Here is a 15,256-nt window from a genome sequence, read left to right as displayed (position 1 = left end):
TCCCATCAGTGCAGGTGTTTCACCCGTGAGGAAGGAAGATTGAGACCTGGATAAATAAAAAAGCTATTGGAATTGCAAAAGTGCACAGAAAATTATCCAAATTGTCCCGAAACATTAACATTTTCTACCCTGTTATTGTGATGTTTCCTATGACTTGTCATAACAATATCGGCCAAAATGTTTAGCTTCTGGCATTTTAGCCTCTGCCCCATGCCTGATAGAGATAAGCTACTTTCACACATGAACTCCGGATCAGGTGAGGGTTTGCTCCCCACTGAGTCTGCCCCAGATGATACGTGCAGTGTACCCTTTCAGACATGAGGCATGTTGCATTCTCACATGAGTAGCACCTCCGCAGAGTTTGTAAAGTAGAGCGGGGGTGGGGGAATTTGGGCATGACCACACAATGGGGAGTTGTGAAAACTAAAAATACATAATGGGCGATAACTGCCCAACGTTCACGGCATATAATCGTTGCGCATAACGTTCGTAATTAATTAAACAACCCTACAACTCACGCCCAGATGCATCGATTTCCTCGAGTCGCAAGCACTACAAAGAAAACAGGTATTTGCTACGTTCAGTCCTAAAATGCATCAAACCTACTAGAATTATACAGAATACAGGAAGCTAGACGTTTTTACCTTCAAAATAAAATAAATGTTGTATTACTTAGTAACAAAAAATCAGAATGGTCTACTCACTACGGGTTAAAATTTACTTTTCGAAGGGAGCAGATATTCTTCCAGTTTATCTCTGTTCTGTGTCTTTCAAAACACACACACAAAAAACATTACACGTGCATTTACTTTATTTAATTGCCATTATTGCGAAGGTTATACCCGGAAGTTTTCGTTTTATACTGCCTGACTTGACGCTACATGGAATTTGCGGTTCTGCCCTTGAATCTTCACAAACGCAGTGTAAACGTTAAATCAAAGACATGAACGCAACCAGATCCAGATACCCTACCTAGCGATGTCCAATACTGGGAAGCGGGACGACCCTCGCGTCCAAAAATGCTCATTAAATGTGTGTGCTGTGCGAAGCTATGCAGAAAGGAAATCAGATCAGAGCCATGAGCCTTTCAATCCAGCAACACGGAGCAGGTTTGAGGCGCTTCGCGCTTCATTGGAAAAACTGAGACGGCATGATGTTTTTTTGCTCGCTCATTCACATCGACTATTTATAATCTGTCACGCTGGCTTTCTGTCTCTGTCCTCAGACTCTGAGTGCAGCACTGGCTACTTCACGGAGCTCTGGAGGGGGGGGGGGGGGGGGGGACAATCCGCCCCTGTGTACCCTGAGCCCAAGGCTTTACCTCCGGCTAGGAGGAGGCTCGCGGGAGCGCGCATGAGCCACCAAAATTTGTTCACACATACACCACCATACGGATGCCCTCTAGATAACTCCTGAATTCCAGAAATGTGTGAAAGTGGCTATAATATGTTGCTCTTCATGGCTGTCACTGACACTTGCTCTGTCACATTCCAGAAGCAGTGCACCTTAAGGTGTAACAAAGTGCAGTTCTTTCGTATGGCAGTGTAATCAATAAACAATACATCTTCACTCACAGCAGTGGGAGTACCACCTGAAGATTGCTGCCAGGTTTCTGTGTTGTCTTTGTTTAATCTGCCAACGACCTGTCATGGCCAAGGTGCCAATTAAAGATCTTTGTCACTTTTTATTTGGGTGAGAACAGACAAAAGGGCTGTCACTGATGCTTGCTCTGTCACATTCCAGAAGCAGTGCACCTTATGTTGTAACAAAGTGCAGTTATTTCGTATGACAGTGTAATCAATACCAACTCACGGGAATTTGCGTCATGGCAGATGAACAAGAACAAGACGAATAATAAACCAGCACAAAAACAATGGGGTTTCAGCCCCTTCGGGGCTTGAACCCCTAATAAACCGGCACAAAAAGAATAGGGTTTCAGCCCCTTCGGGGCTTGAACCCCTAATGAGTGTCTTGATTATAGGAGCAATTTCCAGGGTTGGTCACTAGGTGTCCTCATTGTGCTTTGGGTGAAATGTTTGTCTGTATGAAGATCTGCACGCATCAATAATGATTTCGTGCCTATGTTATCATTGGAGACCATTAAATGGTGAGCAATATCTCATCAAAGCAAGAAAAGGCATGGACTACTAACTGTTGACACTACTGTTGGCAGAGTGTGTCAATTACCTTACCTGCCCGTCGATGCAGTCCCTCAGTGGCTTTAAGTTTAGCCTTAGCTGCTACAGGTTCAGAGTTGTCTGTCAGGGCAACTGCATCATACTATAATGAAGACACAGATATGCCATATATAGTGTGTGACTGACCATTCAACTTGTTTTTTAGTTTAAATCAGTTTTTTTTCCTTCAGTAAAGCTGAACTCCTCTCTCTACTCCTCAGCCTGGCAGGGGAGGAGCTGGACTTCCGTGAGACGTCCAGCAGCGGCTCCGACCAATCAGAGCCCTGCAGAGAGGACAGCCTGGAGGAACTGGAGCTGGACCATCCAATCAGGACCACTGGCAGAGACCCAACCTTTGGGAGGTAGATTAAGTAGTTAGACTAAAGTTCCAAACAGACCATTAATCACAACAATGTTTTATTGGTGTAAAGGACGAGCTCATTTTCTAACCTTTAGGCCACCACTCCCCAGCCATTCCTAATTGTGCATGATATTCCAGGAATGGACTGAAAGAGGAAACGGAGCTCATGTGACTGAAACAGGCAGTTCATAGGGGAGGCAGCAGGGCAGCTGCACACCTGGATGGCCGTTTACATTGACTGAGTTCCCAACAGAGCGTTTGCAGTCAAGGCCCCGATGCTCTGGAACGACCGGTAACTGTCTGCCTTTCCGAAGCCCTGCCACTCCGAACGTTAACTTCCATTATTCGGACTGGTGGTCGTTCACCTTAGAAGCCGCAATGCCGACCTTAGGTTTAGGCGTGGGGGTGGGAGAGGTTAGGTTTTGGGTTAGGGTCTGGGGGAGGTTAGGTTTAGGCATGGGGGGAGGTTAGGTTTGGCGTGGGAAAACGGGGAATATAGAACCCGGGGAACATAGACATGATCCCTTTCTGAGTGCCGATATTTCAGAGTGGCAGAACGTCGGAGTGGCAGCATGTAACTGGAACGACCTGCACGAGGAAATCAGGTCGACTGAGTAGGTAATCTCTTTTAAATCCCTTCTTAAAACAGACGGAGAGCCTTTCATGATTTTACTTGAGCTTTGTTCACACAGGGCACCCACGCCTTGCCTTGCCTCAACCCACGCCTACGCCTGCAGACCTTGAGCTGGGCGTCAACATATTACACGCTTTTGCGATCACACCGCACGCCTATGCACGCTGAACCTGGAGCCGAGTCACAAGCGCCTCTCCTCTCTCCCGACTGTATTTTTTCACGTGTGGTCCCGAATTATCATGGGTAGGTAAAATAAATCTGATATATTTAAAGGAACACTGCCCATTTTCAACCAGCTTTGTATCATTAGAACATCAGTAGTATATCAGAAAACTGTAAACTGTTTTGAAGTCTCATTTAATTTGACAGTTATTGAGTGTTAAAGTGTGACTCAAATTAATAACTCATTAACTCAAATCAACTGTGTGTGTGTGTGTGTGTGTGTGTGTGTGTGTGTGTGTGTGTGTGTGTGTGTGTGTGTGTGTGTGTGTGTGTGTGTGTGTGTCGTGTGTGTCTGTTGTGTCTTGTCTGTAGTGTGTGTTGGTGTTAACGCTGTTAAAAGATAACTATGCCACTTTTCAACCAGCTCTCTATCCAGTATAGTGTGAAAAACGGCAGTTTCTTTCTCTCTCTCTGTCTCTGGGGCGCGGCTTCAGGATCTGCTCTACCTCCTCATATCAGTGATGTCACTGGTCTCAAGGAAGAGCGCAGATCTTGAAGCTGCGCCCCGGCTCACATGGCTGTAGTTCGAGCTGCAGATTGTTTTACTCCTGCTTGATGGAGGGAAGGATGATGATTGGTTGATGTATTACTTGATGTCTTAATTGATTGGTCATATTTCTTGCAGTGTGAAAGAGTCCATCCTCTCCACTTGATCGTCACTGAGAGCCGCTGCAGCCGGTCCACACTTTCAGTCACGGAAGCCAAAGTAAACGAGGGAGACGAGCCGACCTACTGGTGCAGCTAGATAGACGATGGGGACGCCGCACACCGCTGCCTTCTGTCATTCTCTCCAACGTACGCTTTCTGCTCAACACACTCCATCAGCTCGCCATGTTCATCGGCTCGAGGAGGGACTACGCCCACTACTGCTCCATCATGTGCTTTCCCCAGACCTGGCTGGACCCCCCCGACTCTCTGAAACACCGAGGAGGAGGAGACGTCTGCTTCTATGTAAACCAAAGGTGGTGTACCAACATGAAAACTCGTGGTCATGCTTTTCTGAACTTCAGACACTTACTGTCAGATACAGACCTTTCTATGTCCCCAGGGAATTAGCATCTTTTATCCTGACCGCTGTATACATAGCGCCCCCTACAGGAGCTAAGGCTGCCTATCAGCAGCTATCAGCCCAAATTATGGAGATTGAAAACTCCCACCCACACTCATTCGTTTTGGCAACGGGTGATTTCAACCACGTCAACTTAAAGAAAGCATTGCCAAGGTACAGAGACCACATTTTCTCAGCCACCAGGAGTGAAAATATTCTCGATCGATGTTATTGTGTCATTCCACAGGCGTTTCTAGTAACTAAGAGCCCCCTATAGGGGAGTCGGACCACAACACTGTATTTCTCATCGCCAAGTATCGCCAGCAACTGAAAACTATCAAACCCTGCAGGACTGTCAGACAGTGGTCCTCCCAAGCGACGGATATGCAGCTAAGTGACTGTCTCGCTTCAACGGACTGGTTCTGCACTGAAGCAGCTAAACAAGGAGCTGGACTCTTTCACTCAGGTGGTCACATCTTGAAGATGGATATTATGTGTTCCATCAAAGTCTGTTAAGGTTTACAGTAATAATAAGCCATGGTTTAGCAGTGATATTAAAGCACTGTGGAGGAAGGAAAACACAGCTTTCAAATCAGGTAACAAGAATCTCTATAGGACATCCAAATATGAATTTGAAAAGGCAGTAAAGAAAGCTAAAGCACTTTATAAAGATAAGCTAGAAAATAAACGTACCTCCAAAGACAGCAGAGGGCGACGACAGGGCTTTCAACTCATAACTAACTATAAATCAAAACCTGTCAGTCTTGATACTGATCCCAGCCTGCCTGATGAGTTCAATACCAAACCCACAACAACAACAAGTTTAGTTTAGTTTAGTTTATTAGGATCCCCATTAGCCATTACACAAGGCAACAGCTACTCTTCCTGGGGTCCACAGTCAAAACAAACAATACAGATACATTACAAATATGCAAAGTAAAAGACAAAACATTTTAAAATCATATGTTTAAGACAAACAAAAGAAAACAAGCAAAAACGTATACAGGAATATAATACTATAATATAATACACATACCTATAACACTAAAACACATGCATATGTTATGTGATTAAAACGTTCTGACACATCAACATCAGTACTCCTTTAAGTAGTGGATCTTTATTTTCTTCTTAAAGGCCAGTTTTCCCTCAATTTCTATTATATCCAGTGGTAGTTTATTCCATAAGCCCATTGCTCTATACATCACTGAATTTCTCATTGCTTCTGTGTGTGGTTTAGGTGTAGTAAATCTTCCCATTACCGCATTCCTAGTTCCATGTGCGTGCCTATCCCTAGTATACTGTACACGCTTATATAGACAGTTCGGTTTTTTCTTAATACATATATTTCTGAATACTGACACAAGACTAGCCGCTACTTTAATACAAGTTGTAACTCCTCGTTTAGAGCTGCAACCAAGTCAGCCACATTAGTGTCTGACAAATACAGAGTTGTATCATCCGTGTACATAGACGCTTGCTTTTTTTAGAATTGTTGGCAAGTCATTCGTATAAATGGTATATAATAAAGGCCCCAGACAACTGCCCTGGGGAATTCCAGAGTCCAGATGTACAGCGTCCGAGAAACTTACGTTAAAAAATACTTTCTGCATTCTATCTGATAAGTAACTTATTATCCATTTCACAGCAGAGGGTGCAAAGCCATAACAGCCAAATTTCTCCAGCAGTACATCATGGTCTATGATATCAAATGCGGCACTGAAATCCAACAATACTGATCCAACTAGTCTCTTATTTTCCACCTCTGTTAGAGGTGGACAATACAACATTACACTGTGGATGTATCTGTTGATGTATCTGTGTCTGTTACTCCACCCTTTTCTATCAGAGAGCAGGAAGTCTCCTCCACTCTGAACTGGGGAGACAACACCACTACTATTTTGAAGAAAGCCCACCAGAGACTTTTCTTTCTGAGACAATTGAGGAAGTTTGGTGTTTCTGTGATGCAGTTCTATAGAGCAGCAGTGGAGAGCATCCTCACATGTGCTATATAATGGTTTGGTTTGGAAACTTATCTGCTGAGGACAACAGGAGACATTTAGATAGAGAGGTGCACAGTGCATCCAAGATCATCAGATGCTATCTCTCCCCTATAGCAGAACTATACAAGACTAGGCTTAAAAAGAAGGCCCTGAAAATGTTAAGGGACCCGTCTCACCCAGCAAACAACCTCTTTAACCTCCTGCCCTCTCAGACAAGATTCAGAAGTGTTAAGACCAAAACATCCAGGTTTCAGAACAGCACATAGCCTGAAGCTGTCCACCTTCTAAACACCCTTAATATAACTATCTATTTAGACAATGCACTTGTAGCACTTTCCAGGGGGGCTACATCGCACTTTAAACACTACATAGTGTTGCTGCTACCTCCTCCCCTTCCCATGGTGTTTACAGTGTTGCAGTCATGTATTACAATGCAGTATTGGACAAGCCTGCTGCGCAGCATTGCCTGCTCTATTGGGATGCGCACATAAAAGGGAATAGCTGTGGCCTCATCTACTGGATGGCCTTCATCTACTGGACTATCTTGAGACATGGTCCAGTAAGCTGATTGGGGAGTTGCAGCTCACTCCAGAGTATCTGTGCACCAGACAGCTACAGCAGCTAACTGGCTCCATTTTAAAGGATGCTTCCCTCCCTCTGCACAGTGAATTGCAGCTTTTCCTTCTCTCTGGAAGAAGGTTCGTAGACCCAAAGTGCAGAACCAAACGCTACAGGAATAGCTTTGTTCCAGCAGCCATTATTCAGAAGAACAAATTGTAAAGTGTGTTATTTCTCATTGTTTGACAGATGTGGCTCTGTTTCTTTTCAGATGTTTCTTTTTTTTATGATGATTGTCTGAACTAATGGTAAGAGGATGGCAGGACTAACCTCCTGGTCTTTCTCCTGACACTCTTTAACATTATATGGTGCTAGGTAGCACCTTTAGGGCCCCAACATGCTCTTGTTTACCCACTTTTATCTTTGAAATGTTATGTGGTGTTTGGAACTATGACACTTGGCACTTCTGTGTTATGTTTATGTTTTTATATCAGGCATTTGCCTATTTGTCTGTGTCTTTTTAAAATGTGACTCTCCCTGTAACCAAATCTACAAATAAAGTAACCTTGACCTTGACCTTGACCTTGACCTTGACCTTGACCTCATCCAATGTGGGACACAAATGTAAACAGACAGACAAACAGAGCCCACTTGCTCCCTTTTATATGATGATGGTGATGATGATGATGTGCAATGGATTCTAGATCAGAATCATGATGGTTTAAGCCAGCAGGGGTTTTCAAAGTCTGAACCCAGAGACGCTCAACAACTAAGCCAAGAAAGCCTGATATTGCTGCTTGACATACTTCAGACTACACCAAATACTTAAAGAAGGTCTGTCTGATGGCATTTTATTTGTTTCTGATTCCTGGAAAGTGGGAAAACAGTAAAAAATCCCCAAAACTAGTGTATTTCTGAACTATCTTTAACCAAATCACACACATTTAGGCTAAAAAATGTTTTACTTCCACTCACTGAGCCTCCCTTGAAACTACTTGGTTGACAGATTATACTTAGTTGGTAATACTTGCAGTCTTGCTTTGATGGTCAATTTTAAGACATCATCACCAATAGCAGCATTCTTATACATTGAATGTGAGACAGAGTGGTCCGCAAAATCAACACAGGCCAACTTTCCCTGCAGTGGAAGTCCACACCAATGTTGTTTGATGTTTGATCTTCCATGCTGAGCAGAACCCTTCTTGTAGTTCAATGTCTGCCCCCTGCTGGGGGAGAGTAGCCTCCACAGCCACACAGGGCTCTGTAATTAATCCATCAGAAATGGGCACTTGTGTGTTGGTTTTTGCCAATCTCAACTGAACTCCTGTTTGGTTGCAGAGGTCTCACACACACACACACACACACACGCACACACGCATGCACGCACGCACACACGCACGCACACACACACACACACACACACACACACACACACAGGTTGACACCTATTGACAGATTGCACACAGAGGTTGACACCTATTGACAGATTGGTTGCTGTAATTTGAACTATAATGTTACAGTATGTTTTATTGATTGTATGTTTAAAACTGTATTTTCCCATAATAATAATAATAATAATAATAATAATAATGATTGGATTTATATAGCGCCTTTCCAAGGCTCAAAGCGCTTACACAGAATCATTATTCGTTCACACCATTCGTACCGGTGGTTCAGAAGCGTGGCAGCCACACATTGGCGCTCAACGGCCCCTCCGAACCACCATTATTCATGTCTACATTCATACCAATCATGTCTACATTCATACCAATCATACCAATCATACGAGGCAAGGAGGGTTAAGTGTCTTGCCCAAGGACACAACGACAGCAGCTGGGAGGGAGCGGGGATCGAACCGCCAACCCTTGCGTCATTGGCCGACCCGCTCTACCTCCTGAGCTAAAGCCGCCCCCATGTTTGTAGTACTTGTACTATGTGCTTTGGCAACACTGTACTTCACTGTCTGTGGTCATGCCAATAAAGTCTCTTGAATTGAATTGTATTGAATTGAATTGAGAGATGAGAAGCACATTGGGGGAGAGGCCCACTGACACACAAAGACAGAAGGGACAACATATATTCCTTCTGAATGGAAAAGAGTCAAAAGACTGATATTGGACTAGCAGAGTTCACATCTTATCAGACATGAGAACAAAGCAGATGATCAATTAACTAAACTGATTATAAGACAGTGATAGCTGCTAATACCATTCAACCATTGACTGTATATTGTAGCGTTTCAGGTAATCCAAGTATTACCTGTAATGTGATGTGCAATAGAAGTGTCTAGATTGTACCTAGGAACTGATATGTGTGGGTGTGTTCCTAGGGGGAAGGGGATATATGTGACCAGCGGCCGGGGCGGAGGCCAGTCAGGCCATGTGGGCGAGCTGACCGGGTGGTTGCAGAGCTAGCAGCGAAGCTAGCTGCTAGGAGCTATATTGTGAAGACAAGAATAAAAAGCCTGTACCAACTTCAAGTCTCCAGTTCCTTGGACAAATACTCACTTCGTTACATTGGTGGCAGCAAGTAAAGCGGTAACGCCTCTGATTCGGCCGAGAGGGGAGAGGGTGAGAAGGAACGGCAAAAGAGACTGGGTGGTGCGGTTTTTGGGCTCTAGATCTAGCGCTAGTAAGTTAGCTACCAGGGGTGCTAACTGCTAACTGCTAGCTGCTAAGACCACGTGCGATGGTGCGCGGAGAATGGCCATCGGTGAACGGGAGGAAAGGGGAGCTGACGGCGGGGATCAGCTCGATGCTGGCGGGCATGGAGGCCCGTGTGTTGAGAGAGGTCGGACGGCTGGTGGAAGAGACTCCTGTCTGGGCAGTAGAGGTGATGCGGGCGCTGCGGGAAGTCATGCAGCGGGTGGACTTGATGAGCGCGGAGGTAATGCAGCAGGGAGAGCGGCCGGAGGAGCCACGGAAGAGACTGTGTTGGACCTGCGGTGAGCCGGGCCACGTGGCGAGGTGGTGCCGAGGCGGTCCCGGGAGACGGACCGGGTATGCGGGACAACGACATGGACAGCAGGGAGCCTGCTGGGCATGCGGCGAGATTGGACACCTGGCTAGAGAGTGTCAAAAGGCTGTCGGGGACCGGAGGGCAGCGGGAGAAGAGAGACGTGCAGGCGGCGGACAGGTGAGACTCTGCTGGACTTGCCAGTCGCCGGAGCACTTGGCCAGGGACTGCACTGAGAGTGGGGAGGCCGGAGGTGAGACACGGGCTGGGGAGAGTGTGAGCAGCCGGGGAGAAGAGAACGTTGTGACGGATAGGAGAACGGTGCTGCAGGGGAACAGCCAGAGGGAAGAGAGGAATATCGTCTGCAGCGTTGTTACAGTCGGGAGAGCGACGCTCGTGTCTCCGAGTGAGCGAGGGGGGTTACCGCCGGGGGAACCGGCCCAGCCTAACCGCTATACACCCCCTAACGTTGCACTGCGGAGAGCCGAGGGGAAGATCGACGCCGGTGGTGTTCGCTCTGCTGTCCTCAACCCTGGAGGAGGGGGACGGAAAAACGAGCGGAGAGCCGAGGGGAAGATCGACGCCGGTGGTGTTCGCTCTGCTGTCCTCAACCCTGGAGGAGGGGGACGGAAAAACGAGCGAGTGCGAGGCCGGGAGGACGACGCCAGGGTCATCTGGAGAGTCGACGGGCGCGAGTGGAGACCAGAGGACGAGGATGTCGATCCGGTGCTCGTTCGTGCATTTGGCTACTGGAACAAACAAAAGGGGGGACCGAAAAGAGTGCTTCAGGTGGGACAGAAGCTGGGAAAAGGGGGGGATGGAAATGGGGTTTAAAAGAAAAGTTAAGGAAAATGTGGGGGCTTGTGTTTAATTGAGATGTGGGGGTTATTGCTGAATGGGAAATGTGGGTTGAATTTAAATGTGTGAAAAAGAAAGGAAATAATGGGAAAACTAGACATTATGGAGTGCCTAATGGGAAACTAGACATTATGGGGGTACCTAATGGAAAACTAGACATTACGGAGTACCTAATGAAAACTGGACATTATGACGGGGGTGCTGAAAAGAAAAGACTGTTTGTTGGGGAATTAGAATTTGGTGTGGTGATGGGAAAATTGTTGTGTTGGGTGTGTTTTGGTACAGGGGGATGTGTGTGGGTTGTGCATGTCGCGTGGAAGCGACATTAAAGTTGGGTGGGGGAAATGTAGCGTTTCAGGTAATCCAAGTATTACCTGTAATGTGATGTGCAATAGAAGTGTCTAGATTGTACCTAGGAACTGATATGTGTGGGTGTGTTCCTAGGGGGAAGGGGATATATGTGACCAGCGGCCGGGGCGGAGGCCAGTCAGGCCATGTGGGCGAGCTGACCGGGTGGTTGCAGAGCTAGCAGCGAAGCTAGCTGCTAGGAGCTATATTGTGAAGACAAGAATAAAAAGCCTGTACCAACTTCAAGTCTCCAGTTCCTTGGACAAATACTCACTTCGTTACAATATATTATCATTCAGCTGAGGAGTATCAAGTCTTCTCAAATATGAGTTCACACAAATGTAACTTCCAGCCCTGAGTTCCCACAGTCACATGGTGCACAGTGGCATGTCTAGGGAGTGGCCTGGGGTGGCACGGGCGACCCCTAGAATCTGATTGGCCACCCCAGGTGCCACCCCATATGATTGGCTCTCTGCCCAGTCAGTAAACCAAGCTTACGTGTATAGGCACAATCCAGTCTTAAACCTGAGAGGCAGTAATTAGCCATAGTAGTGTCTAGCCTGCCGAAAGCCCCAGAGAAGAAGATCTTTATTTGAAGAGCAGCTGAGCAGCAGCCAACTAATGCTAAACCAACGTCGTCTTGTCTTGTGAAGAAGATTGAAGTGAAGCATCCTCTGTCTGATTCCTGGCGGCTACATGGACCAGGTGTCTCCTATATGCTATTTATTTATTGTGGCATGCGTGAGTAGACTCTTTGATACACATGACATAGCTGCCAGTGGTTTAAAGAAAGACAACATACCTGCCAACAAACATGGCACAAATTCACTTTGAAATTAAGCACCCTCGCTAATATCATGACATGTTACGGTAGGCTTGAAACTTCACCCTGTCTTTAAAACTAAGCCTGCTACTAACAGGGTAAACGGACAATACACCTGTGTGCTAGGCTACGTGATAATGTGGTGCAGGTGTGTTTTCACTTTTCATCTCAGCTTGCTAGTTGCTATTAAACATGAGCAAACCTGTCGTCAGTCATTGTTTGGTTGTCAATGCTAATGCTAGCTATGTAAATCTGTCTTGTGTAACTTTGTAGGCCTGATGTGAGCATGTCAAATGTATCCATGCATGCACAAGGAAATCTATTGTGCAAGAGATATAAAGTGACATACAGTATGTCTTCATGTGACTATTACAGTATGAAAAGAAATCATTACCGGAGAATCATCAGAAAATCAGAATTGAGGATTTCTTCTCCATCAAAACAAAGAAATTAAAAACTGCACAGCAGGACAGAGCAGCCAGCAGCACTCCTACCAGTCAGTCACAGTCAGTCTTAAATTATGCTTTAAACACAGGAACGTAAGACACTGTAATGTTACTAATTAAAGTAGATATAGGCTATGTAGTCTGGGGACACCTCGGCATTCCGAAATGTCGGCACTCCGAAATACCGGCATTCCGACAAAATTCTAACCCTAACCTCGCCATTGCGAAAGAACCCTCCCCCAGACCCTAACCCTAAACCTAACCTCTCCCACCCCCCACGCCTAAGCCTAACCTAACCTCTCGGCGAAACATTTTTTGGAGATAAAAAAGGGCCGCCTCTCCGAAAGCATAGAAGTCAATGATCGGAATGCCGACACTTCGGAATGGCGAGGTGTCCCCATGTAGTCTAGTTGGGACGAACATGGTAAATTAATGCTATATGACGTGTGCCGTGTGCGTGCACAGTGCGAGCGAGTGCGTGTGTTTTTTGGCTAAAAGTCCAAAAAACGTAAAATTTTCTTCGGCTTCCTGGCCACCCCTTCATAAGTCTTTGCCCCACTTGTGCCACCCTGGTAAAAAAAAAGTCTGGACACGTCACTGCGAGTCTTGGAATATCATGGAATTTACAGAAGAGTATTCCAAATGGGAATACCTGACATGACATGTATTATTACATAATGTGTCATAATCCTGTTAATATACATAATCTAATACATACCATTAACCTAATGTAATTACCTTTTTCCTGTGAATGTAGCCTAATAATTAACGTTAATTGCTCCTCCATGCATTAAAATGCTGTAATTTTAGACATATAGACAGTGGCTGCTAATAATATTGTCAAATTTCCCTGATGTACATTCATGACCCACAAGGTGGCACTCGTGCATGCATTTATATTATTACTGTAGTTGTAGCTATGTGATTTGTTTTATTGGGACAGGTGCTGTTTGTGCAATAAATGACACTGCTGTACCATAAAGCTTTGTTATTTGATAACCACCAGCTGCAACCCCACAGCACTTCCTTTTTCTCAGCTTCTTCTGTTTTATGGCGGTTGGCATCCACCAATGTGGGGTCCACCCGCTATGCCGACCACCCGCTATGCCGACCACCCGCAATGCCGACCTTAGGTTTAGGCGTGGGGGTGGGAGAGGTTAGGTTTTGGGTTAGGGTCTGGGGGAGGTTAGGTTTAGGCATGGCATGGGGGGAGGTTAGGTTTGGCGTGGGGGCTGGGAGAGGTTAGGTTTTGGGTTAGGGTCTGGGGGAGGTTAGGTTTAGGCATGGGGGGAGGTTAGGTTTGGCGTGGGTCTGGGAGAGGTTAGCTCCACCGCCGCCTCGCTCAGCTGGTTCTGCTTGTGGGCTATCGGCATTGCGACCTGTCGGCACTGCGGCCTGTCGGCACATAGACGCGGCACCCTTAAATGTTGCATTACCACCACCTGAATTGTATCAGCTTCACAGTGCTAACTATTGACAGTGTCCACTTTCTCAGCTATTCAGGGGAAAACACTGACATAGCCTGCTTCTATTTCTATTTTTGCTATGTAAACGTTTAAATGTAAAGATAGGCCTATGCGTGCAATAACGTACTGATAGTCAGCTTACTCTGTAACATGTAGCTTTTATTAGCCTCTCAGGCTAGCTCCGGGACGCAATCTTTTTTTTTCCCATGATGGCGAAGGCTAGGCGAAGGCATGACCCGCCCCTCTCTGCCTCTAATTGGCTGACTGCACTCGCCTGCTTCCCAGGCGAGCCAGAAGTCATCTGAAACGAGCCTATTACTTTCATTCAACGTCACGATGTTGCGGGGGGAAGTAGGCTACTTCATAGCTTAACTACGAAAATAGTGTCCGCTGTTTATCTCCCTTTCTGCTGCAGCATGTTGAAGAAATAAATGTTCAGTTTGAACAACACCCATTCTGGTCATTATAGAGCAAGATGATCGCTTCCACTACCAGGGCCGCCCAGAGAGATGGTAGTGCCAGGGTCCAGCCACTATCCCCGGATGCCCCGCCCATGGGGGGGGGGGGGGTAAAGGGGTAAGCTTCAAGGGGCGCCCCCCACCGCTGGCGGCTCTCTCCTCTCCTCTCCTCTCCTCTCCTCTCCCCTCTCCTCATCTCCCCCTCTCCCCTCCTCTCCCCCTCCCCCTTCCTCTTCTCTTCTCCTCTCCCCTATCCCCCCTCCTCTCTCCTCCCCTCTCTCCTCTCCTCCCCTCTCTCCCTCTATCCTCTCCCCCTCCTCTCCTCTCCTCTCCTCTCCCCCTCTCCTCTCCCCCTGGTTCCCCCTCTCCTCTCCCCTGGTTCCCCCTCTCCTCTCCCCCTCTCCCCCCTCCTCTCCCCCTCTGCTCTCCTCTCCTCTGGTTCCCCCTCTGCTCTCCCCCTCTGCTCTCCTCTTTTATACACGTCCCAAACAACGCAGGACAACGTCATTGGCTGGCTCAGATTTGAACAGATCTGAGCCAGCCAATCGAGTTATCCTGTGATGACGTAATGTCCTGTGCACCATGACCGGATGGACCATATATGGACTTCTTCCCCCCGACTTCCTCCCCCCCCCCTGGCTGCGCTATCTGACTGTTTACTGCACTATCCGTCAGATCCGTAACATGGACGTTACTCTGCAGAAACTACAGTAACAAAATCACGAATTGCTCTGTTTTTGGAGCTCTGCATGTCTGTGTTTGTCTAGTTAATGTGTTAACGTTAGCTAACGGCTAACATTCGCTAGTTAGCCAACCAACCAGCAGCTAACATTAGCTAGCTAGCTAGCTTACCGGAAGCGATATTTTTTTTGGATGACGGCGAAGGCATAACCCACCCC

General features: G+C 46.6%; 1 protein-coding gene across 1 annotated transcript in view; it reads left to right on the top strand.

Annotated features, from left to right (window-relative positions):
• The window catches only part of LOC310789531 (uncharacterized protein), a gene marked incomplete at both ends in the record, with an annotated part of 80,031 nt that overhangs the window by 62,784 nt on the left and 1,991 nt on the right, over positions 1–15,256 (top strand). Inside the window, one exon of the mRNA XM_083651167.1 lies at positions 2,399–2,539. Within this exon, the coding sequence (XP_083507293.1) occupies positions 2,399–2,539 (141 nt within the window). The remainder of the gene's footprint in view (positions 1–2,398; positions 2,540–15,256) is intronic.

The sequence above is a fragment of the Poromitra crassiceps genome (assembly GCF_964638095.1).
Source record: "Poromitra crassiceps genome assembly, chromosome: 14".
NCBI classification, from domain to species: domain Eukaryota; kingdom Metazoa; phylum Chordata; class Actinopteri; order Beryciformes; family Melamphaidae; genus Poromitra; species Poromitra crassiceps.
Note: the sequence above shows the minus strand (reverse complement) of the source record. Positions and strands in the feature narration are given on the sequence as shown.